General features: G+C 46.3%; 1 protein-coding gene across 3 annotated transcripts in view; it reads left to right on the top strand.

The window, feature by feature from the left end:
* TSC22D1 (TSC22 domain family member 1) overlaps window positions 1-12,797 on the top strand; it is a 97,089-nt gene extending 84,292 nt beyond the window's left edge. For 2 of the 3 annotated variants that reach the window (XM_087756857.1, XM_009463102.2), the window contains 2 exons: window positions 10,148-10,199; window positions 11,370-12,797. In XM_087756857.1, the coding sequence (XP_087612983.1) occupies window positions 10,148-10,199; window positions 11,370-11,627 (310 nt within the window). In that variant the 3' untranslated portion in view covers window positions 11,628-12,797. Of the gene's footprint in view, window positions 1-9,386; window positions 9,704-10,147; window positions 10,200-11,369 lie in introns of those variants that run through there. The other variant, XM_009463103.2, reaches the window with a different exon arrangement.
* The last annotated feature ends 3,995 nt before the right edge of the window (window positions 12,798-16,792 follow it).

Raw genomic sequence — 16,792 nt, 5'->3', positions numbered from 1 at the left:
GTGACTCAAAGATTCACTTACAAATGTTTTTGTTTATAGTTGTCGTGATTGCTTGTATTTGAACTGCTGATTGATGTTACCGTCTACCTGCCCAGGGCCTCTAGCAACTAGTAGTCACCAGGACAAGTCAGAGAGGAATTCCCCTGTTCAGTACCTTGTGTGGGAGCAGGCAATGCCTCCCTGGATGGGAGGCTGCCTAGGGTGGCTTTTGGAAGAGGTGACTTGTCCGCTGTGCTTTGTGGGACACTGCAGCAGTCGTTCCCTGGCTCCGCCCGTGAAGCTGGAAGAGGGGCTTTAAATCCTGTCTCACAGCAGGGATTTTCTTTCCTTCCTGTAACTTGACAGCAGTGTGGCAGCCCACCACGTTGATGCTGTAGCATGGTAGCCACTGGGCATCTGGGCTAACACCCTGCATGAGAATGAGGAAACGAACCTGGGAGCTGTTTTGGATTCCCATGCTTTACTAAGTGGGTTACTCATCTCAGGCTTCTGATACTGGAGTTGGTTGGGTTTTGTTTTTGTGGGGGGTTTTGTTTTGTTTTGAGGTTTTCTTAAGCTGCAAAGGTTCAAGGTGTCGTCTCATAACAGTGGTTTCTGGGAGGATGAGGTAATTGTTTTCAAGAAGTGTTGGGTGCCTGACACAGTATATACGTGAGCTCAGACCTTGTTTTGTATGAAAGACTCTTGGAACAGCTAATGAAACATATTTTAGGTGGATATCCACCAGAAAACAGGCATCAGCAGTATGAGGGAATGGACTGGGCTGCTTCATAAACAGGATGCCACTCATAAATTTAGCCAACTCTGCATAAAGATGATTACCTGGTTATTGAATAGGTATGAAATAATATGCTGTAATCTTTCCTTCGCAAGTTGTGTATTAAAAGATTGAGTATATCTTCTGTTTGCAGAATGTCTGGCTCAAGGGTGGCTAAATGTCAGTGGTGTCTGCCCAGCGTGGCCACCACAGACCAGACGGTCTCGAGGTACTTGCTATTTACGAGCTAGAAGATGTAGCCCTCTGGAAAAGGAGGGCTTTCTACTGCCTGAGTCTTCTCTAGAGGAGCAGCAGGGTACTGAGGAAGGCTGAATCCCACTTGAAGGAGAACCAGGACTTCAGGATATACGGGCCTTCTGTAGATGACGTGGACCTATGCCAGCCGTTTGCAGTCTCTGGCCTAGAAGGTGCTCCAGGGACGTGTTCAGAATAATGCTGAGCCGGCACATCTGTTCTGACTGTTCTCTTTGGTTTGCAGCATGGCAGGATTACAGGAAAGAAGTGTTGTGCTAAAGTGGGAAACACATCTCTAAAGCTATAAGGCACAGTCAGGTCAGATTGAAATACCTATTTATCTGTCTTCAGGTAACTTTTAAAGTAATTTTTAAGCACACCTCATTTCATAGTTTTAGGTACTTTCCCAGGTATCTTGCATTCTATTTCAAACCAGTATTGCTTTACAATTTCTTCAGTGAGAAAAGCTTAAATGTTTTTTACATGGACATACTCTGTTGGGATTTCTGCAGTCATGAGTCAGCAGGATTTGTGTCTCTTAAGTCACTGAAGCTATGCCTGGATTAAGAAGCCTGAGAGTATTTTCCCACTCCAGCGTCTAGCTGTACCTGTTTCTCAATGCCATACTGAGTTAGAAGCATGGGCATACAGCAGATTCTTCTCATATCCTCATTTCCACAGGAGGGGGAGTGGGAAAGCACAGGCTGGGCAGGGAATCATCCAGCAAATGCCCAATGTGGTGGTTGATAAAGGAAAGTGAGAGTCTTGTGCAATAAATCAGGTCACATTCTTGCATGTTTCTGGAAATTCCCCCCCACACTCCCTGAATGGGTGGAGGTACATGGGGTTTGATTTCTATAAAGGAAAGTTTCCATCCAGGTATAAAAGTACCTTTAAAGACATGAGAGCGATTTCAGCCTGTTAAAGTGCACTTCTACTTGGATGGAATAGCAGGTCTTGAATTTTCTCTGATTTTTTTAGGAAGTCACCAAAAGATGATAAACTGTGGGTTCAGGCACAACTGGAATGCTTTGACCACTCAGAAATCATTAGGAAATACAGTATTACAAATTTGTGTGATATATATGCATTAGAGCTGGGGGAGTTAATCTGAAAGCTGTTCACCTACTTGTTCATCGATATTGCTAATACCTTTGAAGCCATTTGCCAGTGATGGCAAAGAGACTGAAATTGTAGGAGTGTAAATGGACAACTGGATAGAGGTCTATATTTGCTGAGGAAGAAAAGCGGCATTGGACTCTCACCTTATTGTCTTTATTCTGCCACGCATGTAACTGAGTTGCAGTGTTGGGGTTCATTATTGTTTAACAGAATAGCCTTAAAAATGGTTCTGCACAACAGGGTGATAATGAGCGATCTGCCACGTCAAAAGCTCTGAGCAGTGGTGGACCTTCCTCCTCGTTCACGGCAGATTGGAGTCCATGTCCCCAGTGCTCCATTCCCACACTGCAGTCTTACCTTACACTTTGTTTCCTCTTCTCCTTTGATCATCCTTGACTGTTTTTAATAACTTCTGTAGAACCTGGAGTAGAGAACTTCATTCCAAAGTTCCTGAAGACCATAGGACAACGCTGGTTAATTGCAGGGGTTTTGGCTTTGTTCCTGGCAACTTTGAGTTGGCTTCTAGCGTGATATACTTCTGTAGCAAATAGAGGCTTTCTTTTCAAGTATTGAATCGAAAAGTGGCCATCAAAGGGAAAATGATATTCAGTGAGAAGTGTAGGCCAGCTGTTATACCATATAAATGATTTCTTAAAAAGTGTGACTAAATTATTAGCTGATCCAAGATTTTCAATATAGTTTCAAGGGGAACAATTAGAAAAAGGGGAGGTGGTGGGAAAAGAGGAAGGAAGGGATTAAGTGGTTTAAAAAAAAAAAAAAGGCATAATGGGCGTAGGCTTTACAGGGGGGCTGGGGACAGGGGAAATGGAGGGACTTAAGGTCCTCCATCCCCCCTTCCACAATTAGCACCAATCAGTAAGACTTAGCACTCCTACTTCATGTGACTTGGTGTGACTTTTCCCCAGCCTTAAGGAAAGAGAAGATATTAAGAGTTTAAAAAATAATAAAAGATGATCCTTCTCAGTTACAGGTTACATTGGCTGGTTTTTAATTTGATGACTAAATCCCACTGTGTGCTATCAAGATAGGGTGGGGTGTCAGCCACTGTCCCAGAGTCCCTCCTGGGCTGTCAGCTCCCTGGGTCAGGGATGCTGTTTAACATAGAGAATGTCAGCTTTCCAAATGCTCATTGTGCCACTGTGCCAAACCACTTCCTAGACTTGCTGTGTTTCTTTTATGTTATGTGTAACTTGAAATGCTCCAGTGACTCTTTCCTCCGCTCTTCATTTAATTTTGGAGTATATGGTTGAAAAATACGTTGCTGTACAGCTAGAACAAGTGGGATTAAGTGGTAGTGTAAGTGGTTTTTACTCTGAGGTGTTCTCCTTGGCTTTGAGGAAAGCATTGCACATGAAAGCTATGCATAAGACCAGGGGCTCTTTTTGTGAGTTAAATCTAAAATTATTATTATTATTATGTGAGTTAAATCTAAAATTATCTAAAATTATTTAAACCAAATTTCACAGAAAGGAAAAATGAATTTCAGCTCCATGCTTCAGGTAGTGAAATTTAAAGGTTGTAACATTTTATCACTTTTCTACATATGCTGCTTTATGGCACTAAACGGTTTTTCTCCCCTTTCATCCTGGGGACAGTGATAGCATGCAGAGTGGCGTTGTGTGCATCTTTCTGGAGGAAAGAAAATCAATTCCTGGCTCAGATGTCTCACTTAAAACTTTCAAGATGCTAACACGGTTAGTGGATCTTTTCCCACTTGCAGCCCTTGGTCAAGGGCAGTTCATGGGATACTGAGGAGGGCTTTCACTTTTAGTGAAGTTAAATATTTTACACGTACTCATTTTAAGCTTGGATGTGAAATCAGGGAAGCCTGTGATTCCCAAACTAGACATTACTGCAAATGTATAACTCCTTAAATGTAGGTGGTGTAGCATTTAGATGCAATTTCAGGTTTTGAGTTATGACAGACCTCACTTGACTCTGTAGGGAGACTTTGAAACTCAATGGATGTGCACAGAACAGGGTCCTTCATCTCAACCGCATTGCAAGATGGTCATCTATGGACGATGTCAGGAAAGGGGATGCCACATGTCCTTCTCCGAGCATCAAAATTGCTGCAAGATGGCTCATATTTCCTTGAAGAGTTCTCTCTGACCAGTGAAGAGTGGATTATCTCTGTGTTTGTCTATATCCAGGTACTTGATACAGGCCTTATGTTTTATTTTGTCAGCATTAAAATTGGTAGAATCATTATAATTCTCATTAAAAACAACAATTAGTTGCCTGTAAAAGAAAGAGGATATACTCAAAGGTGCCAGTGAAAACTGCTCCTTGTTTGTCTTTTGATCTTACACAGTTATCTTCTTCCTCTTAAATGCAGCCTTCTGTCTCCTGTGCAGAGCGCACAGCGTGATACTTCTGTGTATGCATTGCGATTAGAGATACTGTCAGGTTATTTCCAGAACCTTGGTAAGGTGTATGTATTTTCTGCTAAATATTTATTTAGTTATGCTTGCACATCTGGCAAAAAAAAAATATTTACAAATATAGTACTTCATTTCACTAGCATTTTGCATAGCTTTCCCTTTTATCTGTTTTTCATGGAAATAAAACCCAGTTCCTAGCAAACCAAATTATAGATGCAAATAACTTCACTATGGGGGAGGAAAAGCACGCATTTAGGAAAACTGATCGAGTAATATCTGGTAGCAAGAGGTTGTTCAATTTAGCAGAAGTATGGAAATTGAAATCTGCAGAATTCAAACTAGGAATAAAATACATGTTAGCCTTTGGAGCTAAGCAGTAAGTTCTCAATGGCTTGGTTTCTTTAAATCAAGATCCTAGCTACAAGTTTGGGGCTGGAAAAGGAAGTTGGCTGAGATTCTGTGATCTTTCTTTAGGCAATCTGAACGCAATTTTTTTTGTCCTTAGTTTGTTAAAAAATAATTATGACTCACTGGGGGGGGGGGGGGAATCATTGGGCAGCTTCTGCAGCCTATCTTGTACCTTTACTGAGATGAAGAAAAAAAACATGGCCTATTGAAATAAATAATCCTTTAGTCCTTGATGTCAGCTGCAGCCAGAATTTCCTCTTTAGGTTATTAGCTTGAAGCAATTTTGTGTAAGTTTGATACTGGGGCGGTTTCTGTCAATATACAATTAGTTTTGAATTCATGAATTCTAGGGCAGAATAGTACTTTGCCATTTATTGACCATTTTTAGATGTAAAGTCAGAAATCATGTAGAATCTAATTATTGTAGTCTCTTCTTGAGTCATTAACAGATTTTTTTTTTAACGTTGTCAAGTACTTCTATTTTGTAGTTGAAAACTGTAGTTCAAGTCCACAGGATCGGAGCCTGTCTATAGTGTAAGATGAAAGTGTGCTGTGACAGAAATTGCTGTTTTCTAATACAGTTTCTGGTGTGGTCTCTGCGCAACATAGTCAAAAGACAAAATTTATTTTATGTTCAGGAGATGCTTGTCTAGGGCTTTTAATGTTGGCTTCTCAAGGTAGCATACATTGACAAGGTACTTGAAAGATAAATTTTTTTTTAAGCGGAAGAATTTTTTAACATGCACACAGAAATATGCCAAACCAGACTTGCACAGAGACAAAATGATTCTGTGCTACGGCTTACCTCATTATGTGCTTAAGATGAAAAGCACTTTTTTCAAGTGATTAGCATGATTAAATTGAGACAAGAGGGAATTATTTAGTGGGAGAAACAGTGTTTAAGAACTGAAACACTACAAAAGGTGAAGCATGCTAAAAAGTCTTTGACTACTATATATGTTTCAGCTTCAGCAGTTAATTTATTTGAGGGTCAAAGATGCTGGTGAGCTAGTTGTTTAGCATTATATTGTATTCTGCCCTGCTCGTTTCTCAGTAACCCTTCTCCGAGTCTTTTTCTGTTACTTTATGCGGCTTGTGAACACCTGGGGTGCTCCATAGACGTGCAGGCTTCCAAGGCGTGTGATCGTCCTGTGAGGGGGCTCCCAAAAAATGTCCCTTGTCGCCTTTCTGGCAGGGGCCTGCATCGGTCCAGCCCGGTGCAGACCCAGGGTGGCTTTGCACGGATGGGGAATGCTGCAGCCTTTCTCACCTCTGCTCCCAGGAACGTAAGCTTTTCCAGGAGGAGTTCAAGTCGAATATCGTGTAATACCTGTTAATGAGGTGTTAAAGAGATGGTTAGAAGGTTTTGAGTAACATGTTAGTCATCTTGACTCCCATGTAGTGCTGTAAGGGAAGGTGAGTGAGTCAAAACAACATAATCTGAGGGAAGTGCATGTTGAATATCATGGTGGAGGAGGCACGAAGGGAGACAAATCGATGAGCCAGCAAGGGGAGTTTGGAGGGTTATTTGCCTTAGATCTCTAGATTGTTTTATTTAATAAATAATATATATTGGGGAAAAAAGCAACAGCAAAACCTCAACCTTGAAATATGGTGTTCGGGTTCTGTATGTGTCAGGCAGACAACGGGGTCTTGAGGCAAGAACCTCGGAGATTAGTGGTGCTCCCCCCTTCCCCAGTTTTGGGGATGAAAGTAGTATATATCATGTTTTTTATTTCCTAGACGAACTGCGAGCTCAGAGCTTTCCCAGCCATAAATGGAGACTTATGGCTTGCTTTTTTTATAGGGTGGGCAAAGCAGAACATGCATATTAATATGCAGTCCTACTTATGCAGCTGACAGCTTTCTGTTGAATCACAACTCGGCTTGTAGGCATCTAAAAATAAATGAAGGAATTTGCCAAAAGCCCACTAAAGTTAATGGAAGATGGTTAATGAGTTCAGCGGGAATTGGATTTAGGATCATATCTGTATTTCTTCTTCATGAAGATGTATTAATACAGATTAGAAGAGGGCAATGTTATCTATTGTTAATTCAGTCTAAGAATCGTATCATTTCTCTGTCATGAGTGGAATGATGGCATTTAATAATTATCATTATGGCAGCACCAACAATCATCCTGGAATGCATCCATGGCTTTATTTTTACATGTACAAATGAAAACACATAGAAACATTTACTGTCTGTCCTGCAACAGCAAAGCAGGCGTTTCAAGGGTATGCCTGTTCAGGCATGCGAGTTTGCTATCTTAAGCGAGTTATTTTATAAGGACCTAATTAGCAGAGAGAGGACTTCTTGCTTTTTACACCTAATCTGCCCTTTTCTGATTAAGAGCTTCAGGGGACCAAGATTGCCCCTGAGCTTGTGTCCAGTCGTTAATTCTAAATGTCCTGAGTAACTGCTGTGAGGAGGAGTCATTTGAGACATTACTGATTTTCAAGCCCAGCCCTTCATAAAACATTAATTTAGATCAAGTCTAGGACAGAAGTTGATACAGATTCTGGTACAGATAATGTGCTTCTGGACCTGTTTATTAAATGGCTCACTTGGTCACTGAATACGATGAGTACCATCATGTGTAGTGAGTAACCTCTGCAAAGAAAGTGGTTAGTTGAAGTGGACATACAATGTCCAGTCACTGGTGTTTGTCCCTCAGGAGGTGGGAACCTGGAGCCTGACACACGTTTTAACGTGTTGCTTCTAATTTACTTTGCTGTTAAATTTGCAAGTGAATATAGGAAAGGGTTGTTTTGGGTTGGTTGGTTTGTTTGTTTGTTTGTTTGTTTTTCCCCCTAAAAACTTCCTGTAATTTTCAGCCTGTTAGGTGCTATCCTGTGCGACTTCTCCAGATACCCGAAGGGCGAGCCGAGAGCCGTGCCCTTGCTGGATGTGCGTCGTACGTGGTGCTGGGAAAGCGGCTATGAGGAACTTACTCTTAAATGTGACCTCTCTCGTGAATAGGATTAGTTTGTACTACTCTGCTGGCATTATTGAATGAAAGAATAGTAGACTAGGACAACATAAATAAACTAAGAAGGATGATGCAGGTACGCAAATGCTAAATTTAGCTTTAAGATGATTATTCCGTGCCTCCTGGCTTTCCTGCTTCTCTGGCAGCAACACCTGTGACATATGCGTGACTTCTAGTTCTTGCAGAAGTTTGCTATAGAGAATTGCAGAGGTTTTTGACTTTATTTTTGTGCCTTTAAGTCATGTAATGCCTGATGAAAGCGCAGGTCTAGAAAGCAGTGTTTTTAGGTCAGCTGTTTCTTGTGGCCGTATTTTGCGGTAGTCTAATTCAGCCGTGGGTCTCCGTCTAAGCTGTTAGAGAGGGCCACTCGCACTGGCCGTGACTCCAGTGGCTGTGTTCCGTGACACACGAGAGCGTAACATTTGTTGAGAAATACACCGCACTTAAGCGGGACGGTAATTTTTTCCTGAGTTAAGGCATGTGCTGCAGCTTTTAAGATCGTAAGCGCTGTGTGGTGCGATCTAAAAATGAGTAACTCGGCATTTTCCCCGTTGCTATAGAAGGGTATCAGCTGGCTTGCTAGAAATCTGTAGGTTTGCGCTGTGTGCGCTTTTCGTGGTTGGTCTGATGGCTGGATACTTTCTTCACAAGTGGTTTTACGGGGTAAGGAGGGCTGTGTGGGGGATGAAGAGGCGGCGTTGCAGGTGCAGGAGACCCGCAGGGGTCTCAAACGGCGTTGCCTGCAGCGCCCATCGGGTGCGTGTGTGCCTCTTGCCTCTGCGCCTTCCGCAGGCGAAGCGGGCAGAGCTGGCGGCTGCCGGTTTCGTTCTCCCGGGCTAAAATTCGCCGCGCCGGGGGCAGCGCGGGGCTCTCCGGTAGGGGCGGCGGCGGCGGCAGGATCTCGCCCCGGGCGGGCGGCGGCGGGAGCCGGGGCTCGTAACGGGCCGCCCCCCGGGACTGCCGCCGGGAGCGGCGGGGCCCGGCCCGGCCCCGCCGCCTGCCAATAGGTGGCGGTGTCGGCGCGGCAACGGGCGGCCCCGCGGCGCCGGGGCGGGCATCCCGCCGGGCCGCGCGGGGCTTCCCCGCCGCTCCCGAGCGCCTTTAATTGTTGGTTGTTATTTTTGTGTGTGGTGTTTTTGTTTTTTTGGTTTTTTTTTTTTTTAATTTCCCCCTCCATTCTTGCGGGTGGAAACGGGCAGGGCGAGCCGCGCTGGAGCACCCCGCGCGTCGGGGGCGAAGGGGGGCAGAGCCTGTGTCCCCCGCCCCCCCGGGTGCGGGGCCGTCCCGCCCGGGCGCTGCGGGCCCGGGGGTGGCGGGGGGAGCGCCCCTAATGGGATGCGACGGAGCGGCGGGGGGCGTGGCCCGGGCGGCGGCGCAGCCAATGGGCGGCGGCGGCGGCGCATAAATTATGGGGGGGGCCGGGATGGCCAGGTTTTGTGCGGCGCGGCGGAGCGCTGACCTCGGAGCTGGCCGAGCGCAGCCCCGCGCCCCGCAGGGTCCCGCCGCCCGGCCCCGCCGCCGCTGCTGCCGCCGCCGCCCGGCGGAGCTGCCCCGCCGCCCGGCGCTCGCACACACGGACGCACGGGTCCGGAGAGAGGGAGAGCCGGTTTCTGCGGGGAGCGTTTCTGGCCGCGATCGCATGAATGCCCAATGTTGTAGACCAGTGGCAATGGATCTAGGAGTTTATCAACTAAGACACTTCTCAATTTCTTTCTTATCGTCCTTGCTGGGCACCGACAACTCATCCCTGAGGCTCGACAGTAGGTAAATAAGTGTTGTGTCCCAGGGGCTGCGGCGGTGGCGGGGCAGGTGAACGCCGGGCTGGCTTCTTTGTCCGGGGGAGCCGCGGCGGCGGCACCGGGCGCCCGCCTCCCCTCGCCTCTCTCCGCCCCGGGGGGGGATGCCGGCCCCGGCGCCGAGCGCCGCTGCCGCAGCCTGCGATTAAGCTCCATCTTTGTGGTCTGCTGGGAGGGTGGGGGAAATGCCGGGATATCTGATCCGGCTGCGGGCGGGGGGCTCGGGGCGGCTTCACAGGTTGCTTTGCTGCATTGGAGCATCCCGGTGAGGCGGCGGCGGCAGGGCAGCGTGAGGATGACTTTCTCAGCCAACTGGCTACCAGCGCCCGCGTCTCTTGTCTCTTAAATAATTCAGCCGCTGCTAATGTTGTATATGTTTTTTTTTTTTTCTCTCTTTCTTTCTCTCTTGCAGCTCCTCTGGTGCAAGCGTGGTAGCTATCGACAACAAAATCGAGCAAGCGATGGTAGGTACCAATTGGGGCATAAAACCTTGTTCGCGTTTAAAGCGGTAAACAATATCGGGATGCGGCGGGCGATGGTTAACCCCTGCGCGGACGCATTTCCATAGCGGGGCCGGGGAGGGAGGGAGAGGCACGGCTCTGGGCTTGGGGGCTCTTTTTTTTTTTTTTTTTTTTTTTTGGCGGTGGTTGTTGTTTTATTGATCAAAGGCTTCCTGCGGAGAGGAATGCACACGTTTCTCATCGATGCCGGGGAGGGAATGACGGCATCGCTTTCGGCTCCTGCCGCCCCGAGCGATCGATCCCGGCTCCATGCGGCGGGGGAGGGGCGCTGCCGGGGCAGAAAGCGGCGGTCGTTTCGGAGTTTTACCCCCCCCCCCCTTCCCGAAGGGGGGTGTTTCGGGACGCTTGCCATTTTATTTTTTTAACTCTTCCTAGCGCATCCCGCTGCGGGCCACCCCTGCCGGAGGGGCGCATCCTCCGCCGCCGTGCCCTTCTCACGGCGGCCGGCCCGGGCGCCGCGGTGCCCGGGGCCTCCGGCTCCCCCCGGGGCGGGGGCGGGGGGGGGGTGTCCGCCGTGCCGGCCTCCGCCCTGCCCCCGGCGCGCTCCCGCCGCGCTGCGCCTGGGGCCCGGCCGCCCTTTGTTACTGGAGCGGTGCCGGGAGCCGCTCTCACGGGAGGCTCTGCCGGCTGTTGCTAGGCAAACTCCCGGCCTTTAACTCCCGGCTATAAATAACTCGTCCGCTCATTGGCCGGGGCGCGCTCTGACGTCACCGGCGGCCGCGCAGGGCCGGCGGGAGGGAGGGAAATGCGGCAACCTGCGCTGAGAACTGGCTGCAGCCGGTGCGCGGGGGGCGGGGCCTGGCGCTGGCGGGGCGGGGCCCGCTGCCCGCCCCGCGGCCGCACGTGTGCGCGGGCCCCGACCCCCGCCGGTCTCGGCCTCGGCCCCGGGCTGGCCGGGCCCTGCCGCTGCCCGGCCCCGCTCCGCTCCCGGCCCCGGCCCCGCGGGCACGAGCAGGGAGCTGGCGGCCTTCGCCGGGACGGCTCCCCGGCGCCCGAGCAGAGCTGGGCTCGCACCGGCTCTCGGCGTAGCTGCATCCCCGGCTGAGCTGGGTGGCAGCCTGGGCCTGGCGCTGGGCTGCTTTCCTAACGCATGTCCTCTCTCCTGCGTTTCAGGATCTGGTAAAGAGTCACTTGATGTATGCGGTAAGGGAGGAAGTGGAGGTCCTCAAAGAGCAAATCAAAGAGCTGATAGAGAAGAACTCCCAGCTGGAGCAAGAAAACACTCTGCTAAAAACACTCGCCAGCCCGGAGCAGCTTGCCCAGTTCCAAGCACAGCTGCAGACTGGTTCCCCGCCTTCCTCTTCCCAGTCACAAGGGACGACACAGCAGCCTGCTCAGCCGGCATCACAGGGCTCAGGGCCTTCAGCGTAGTTCAGAATGTCATTGCCATCGTGATCGCTGGCCTCTGGACTGCCCAGAGCAAGAAGGACTGGTGGGAATCCGCCACAGCCACCCTTCATCCATTTCAGTGCACACTGCAACCCAGACTGAGGACTCCATGCCCTGCACACATCAGGAGAGGCTTCTCCCCCGCCCCGCATTTCGCACTCATCTGTCTCTCTCTTCCCTCCCTTCCCCCTTTGGCTTGAAGGAGTCTTTGTTCTTAGGTTGATTGAATAAAATAAACTTCTTCCAGAGAATTAGCACAAGTACACTGGGGACCTGAGCAGCTTCTGCAAACGGCTGAGAAAAGAAGCTGCATGCCTGCATTTTTTTGGTTTGTTTTTAAATCTTCCACTCATCCAGTGATACAACTGAGACAAGTGCTTTTCGAGCTTGGAAATATGAAGAAATAGACTGGAGTAAAAAGTGATGGCTCAATCCCCCATAGTGCACTGGGGTTCCAAAGTGAGGACTGGTGCATAGGATCTTAAGAGGAAGAGGGAGAAAGGTAAATTCAGTGTTTAACACTTAATTGTCACCTGAAACCTTAAGTGCAAATATTTGCACCGTTTTCTGAAGCAGTGGACAGGTGCATAAAGCTGTATTATATATAGAAAGCAGGTAGGTGACGTACAGTTGGGTCATAGGATAATTACAATGAAGGTTATTTGCCTACTGTATATTTGTGTATTTAGTGTAATTACTTTGTAAAATAGAAAACTGTAACTATTTAGGTTGTACAGATTGAAGTTTAGTTGTTTCATTGGCTGATCTGAAGAAGTTTGGAAAGTCTTTTTTTTTTTTTTTTAATGCTACGTAAATAAGAATGCACCTACGCAACTGTTCAGAATTTGGCAGATTTATGCTGTTTGTGTAACTTCTGAAGTTCCCTGGCTGCTGATTATCTTGAAGTAAATCTTTGTTCATTGTAGTTTGGTTCAAGACAGGAAAAAACACTCCAAAAATTATCAAACCCTGCTAGCAAAGAATTTAAAAAAAAAAAAAAAATTGGATTTCCCAGTATGGATTTTTTGCATATGATCTGTATAGTAGTATGCATATGTTTTTGTGCATGTTCTCTAAACAGTTGTAACACGTCAATGTATTTAACTGTTGCACTTGTCAACTTTCAATAAAGCATACAATGTTGATAAATCACTGTTTGTATACTGTACTAATGTTAACTGCAGTCACTTTCAACATGTTGCAATGCAGTTTTACGGGAGCAGTGAGGTCAGGAAGCACAGGTCTGGGTGCGAGATCCTGGCGGCTTCAGAGCTTTCTCAAAGTTTCAGCTGATAAATGCAGCTCCTGCTTTCCGCAGTTTATTAAAAACGCAGCGGGTATGAAGTCAAATGAAGGAGGGAGGAGTAGGGGGCCTGACTAAGAGCAAAGCTCCTTGTTTTGGTCCAACCCTATACAGTCAGGACGGTTGGGTGCCTTCTATACACCGCGCAGTAGATAAGCAGGAGCACAGACTTGTGCTGCGTGATCAGCCGTAAACGTATAAATCTCGTGCAACAGTTGTTCCCTAGTGGCAGACTGCGCCCTTGCCTGGGCACGGGTCATCCCATGCTGGCAGCAGCTCCAACGCCCTTAATTTGGGGTGGCAAAGGCGGCGGGCGCTACAGTTTCCCCAGCACGTCAGCTGTAGCGCCACCTTCTCTCGAAAACTTCCAGTGATGGGAGCAGGCTGAAATCTCAATATCTAAGAATTTCTCGCTTTTACCTTGATTATTTAATGGGTTTTTTTGTGAGTTGAAATCCTGTAAACTTGTATTAATTCTGCCTTGTGAAAGTGTTGAGGAGAATTTCCAGTCCTCTGAAGATAAAACTGTTTCCCTTCAGTTTGAAAAAATACTTCTTTCCTCTTTAGTCATGATAATTAAAATATAACGGAATCTAAACCTACAAGTTTCTCGATGAAAGACTATAGCTATGGTGTGATAGTCTGCAACTGGGGGAGCGAAGGAATTTGCAGTTTTACGGTGGATTCGGTTTACTGGTGTATACTTAACAGTATTCACAATCAAGGGGATAAAATGGTCAGTCCTTTTGAGGAGTAGTAGGACAGTATTTTGACTGTGAAAGCAGTGTCCTAAAATTTGAATACAAGGAATTAATCTGACTTAAGAGTTAATGACAAAGCTTTTTGTATGGTCTTATATGACTGTACTGTTCTTGTGGAACTTCATGTTACTGAGAAGAGTCAGCTGTAGCAGAGGCAATGAGAAGGCTGAGGGTTCAAAGGTGGGACAGATCACCTTCTTCTGTGATTTATAGCTAAATTCTTGCTTTTGGGTGCTCATCACGCAGCAGTTCAGGCACCGCTTAGCTGTAGCACAGCGCAAGCAGTTCCATTACCTTTATTGGGATTAGTACATCAAAGTGCGTGCATGAGTGTGTCTCTGTGGGAGTGTGAACTTCAATGTGTAGTTTGTGTTCTTGAGATTTCAGTATATAATTTAAGAGTGTTCTTAATGAGGAAACGCTAGAGAGAAACGCAAGATGCTTTTTTTGATGGATTAAGCTAAAATTAGAAATTGATGATAGCCTTTGTGGCAGAACAGCACTTGAGTTATCTGGATCCGACAAAAGGAATGCTAATTTTGGTGCTTTTTAAATGGCTTAATTGTCTCCAGTTGCCTTTATATTCTGACTGTCTCTTCAGCACTTCCAGGCCATAACACTGAGTATATAAAAAAGTCAATCTTAACATGCAGATGGGCTTTTTCACCCACTTCACTGGCCAAAATTTGCAAGGAATTATTTTTTTGTTTAAAAAAGAAATTGACCTCTGGGTTTATTTCTTTTACTTTGTTTGAAGAACAGCCTGAGCGTATTCTAAATCCAAGATTTTTTTTTTTTTTTAAACTCTTTAATACAGTATCTGGAAGTCTGAAGGTTTTCAGTTAGGTAATACATTGGTAATTTTAGTACACCGTGCTTCAATGTTGGCAAATCTGATCATTTAGTCTTAGGTACTGAATAGTTTTGAAACTATGGAGCCGGTTTTTGGAGCTGTTTATCAACTGCTGAAGTTAGGCAGAGCAACGTTTTGTTGCTGAGATGATTTTAGCAATAGCTGTCAAAACTGCAGCCTCTCACCATGAAATAGATTCAAATTGACTAAAATTGCACTTGAGACCCAAACAAGGAGTAGACGTTTCAGTCGGTTGAGTTGTAATACTTCTGGAATGAATTGTTTTGATTTTTGCTTTTGTTCTAGAACAAGCCATTTTTCAGAGCACTTTAAATCAAATGTTGTCAATAGTGAAGAGTATCGTCTTTTTCCACCAGAATTTTTCTTTCTGTAAACTCTGAGATGCTCAGGTTTTTATCCACAGTGAGAATCAAATTACATGTAATCTCTCTTTTATATGTCAGGCTTTTTATTTTCTGCATATCTCCAATTCAGTAATTCTTCAGGCTGTATTCAAGCTGTTTGTCATGTAACTTCTTGTTGACATTTAGCTGCACACTTGCTTTATTTTTAACAGCAATATGATAAACTGATCTAAGCAAATTATCATGGAGACAGAGTTGCTATTTTTTTTCTCTTGTGGCTTTCTTTTTTTAAACCAATAATTTTTGGCAAATAATTCTAAGGCAAGTCCAGATTGTCCAAATTCTGAGGGCTCTGTAAATACTTGGGGAAGAAATATACTTCAATAACATGCCTGAAAACTGTCCGGAGAGCACCCAGACAAAACCTCCCAGCAGCAGTGGAGTAAATGCAGTGCCTTAGAGATGCCTCTCCCTAATTCTTATGGAATAAATCAATGCCTCGGAGGCAGCTTCCCATCTTTCAACTGGAGAAAGAACCCAGCGAGGCTATTTGGGAATTACCACCCTTGATTTCTGTAGCTCCAGTGAATGTATTAACCTCAATGCAAAGAATTTTAATTATTATTTATTCCTTGTAGGGTGAAATAGCAGTACTCGAGCTTGCTGACGGAAGGCATTCTTGTTTAGCTTAATATATGCCATTTGCAACGCCTCTCGTTAAGCGTCTTGAGTACTTTAGTAGCAGTTCACATCTTACAGACGGTGCATTATTTCTTGCTTTTCTCCTCTCTCTTTGGGATTATGCATTTTAACTTTCTGGAGAGTTTTCTGCTGGGGTGAGCCTGAAACAAGTTGTAAATCCAAGGCTTTGCCTAAGCTGGAAATTAGCCCAATTCCAACCGTTGCTGGTCAGCGTAACTTCAGATGTATGAAACTAAACGCAGAATGGTTGCTGGAGGGAGCTCCTGGGAAGTCTGGAACGAGCTTTGGTGTCTGAAATGCTCGTTTGAGGATACTCTGAAAAACACCTGCCACTGGCCCGATCCTTTTCCTGCAATGAGTAAGCAGACTCTTCCGATGGCATTTAGTATGTGCTGAGCTAGGCCAACAAACGGCGTGCTTGAAAATCCCGTGGCAAGGAGTTCCCAGCAGACACTGGCAACTGCCCTCCTGAATCGGGGTCCAATTTCCAACAGGAGCAAAGCCAAGCTCAACAATGAAGTTAAAAGCCAAACCATGAACAAACTAACTTCCTTACATTGTAAATACATCGGAAAAGGGCAGCAGTTCAAAAGGGAAAATGAGCAAAACTGCGATGACTTTCTTTGAAACTAAGTCCCAGGTGGTGGTTGTTCGTTGAGATGCCCCCAGGAGAGTTGTACTGGGCCAAGAGGCAAGAAAGTTTGGGTCGGACATGGCCAAGAGGCCCCTGAAGTGTAGCACGACGGGAATTTGGGTACCGTGTAACGGCCAGCTGAGGAAAGGGAAAACGGTTCTCAAAAACCTCATTCCTGAGCTAAGCCAGGTTCTTCGGTCATCTTGAAGCTTAACTTTGATTCTTCAGCTGCGTTGGGTGGGGGTGGTTTTTCAGTGATGTGTATGTGGTAATACATGTTGGATGCGGTTCAAGTCGTCATGAGAAAGTGGCTACAGGCAAAAAAAAAAAAAGAAGAAAAGGTCATAACACTCCGAGTTAAGTCTTCTAGTTTGGGTGGACTGAGAGCTCTGTTAAAGTTCTCCCTCTTTGGAGCTCTAAAGGCGCTGTAAAACGGTGGGAGGTTGAGATCCGGCAAGTGCAAGCTCAGGGCAAATTCACCTGGATCTTGGAAGTAACAAAAGGGCAGCGAATAAAATTTGTCAGCCTT

The sequence above is a fragment of the Nipponia nippon genome, unplaced genomic scaffold (genome assembly GCF_047370975.1).
Source record: "Nipponia nippon isolate SJK-2023a ecotype South Korea unplaced genomic scaffold, ASM4737097v1 scaffold_2, whole genome shotgun sequence".
Taxonomy (NCBI): domain Eukaryota; kingdom Metazoa; phylum Chordata; class Aves; order Pelecaniformes; family Threskiornithidae; genus Nipponia; species Nipponia nippon.
This window is presented reverse-complemented; position numbering and strand designations above follow the sequence as displayed.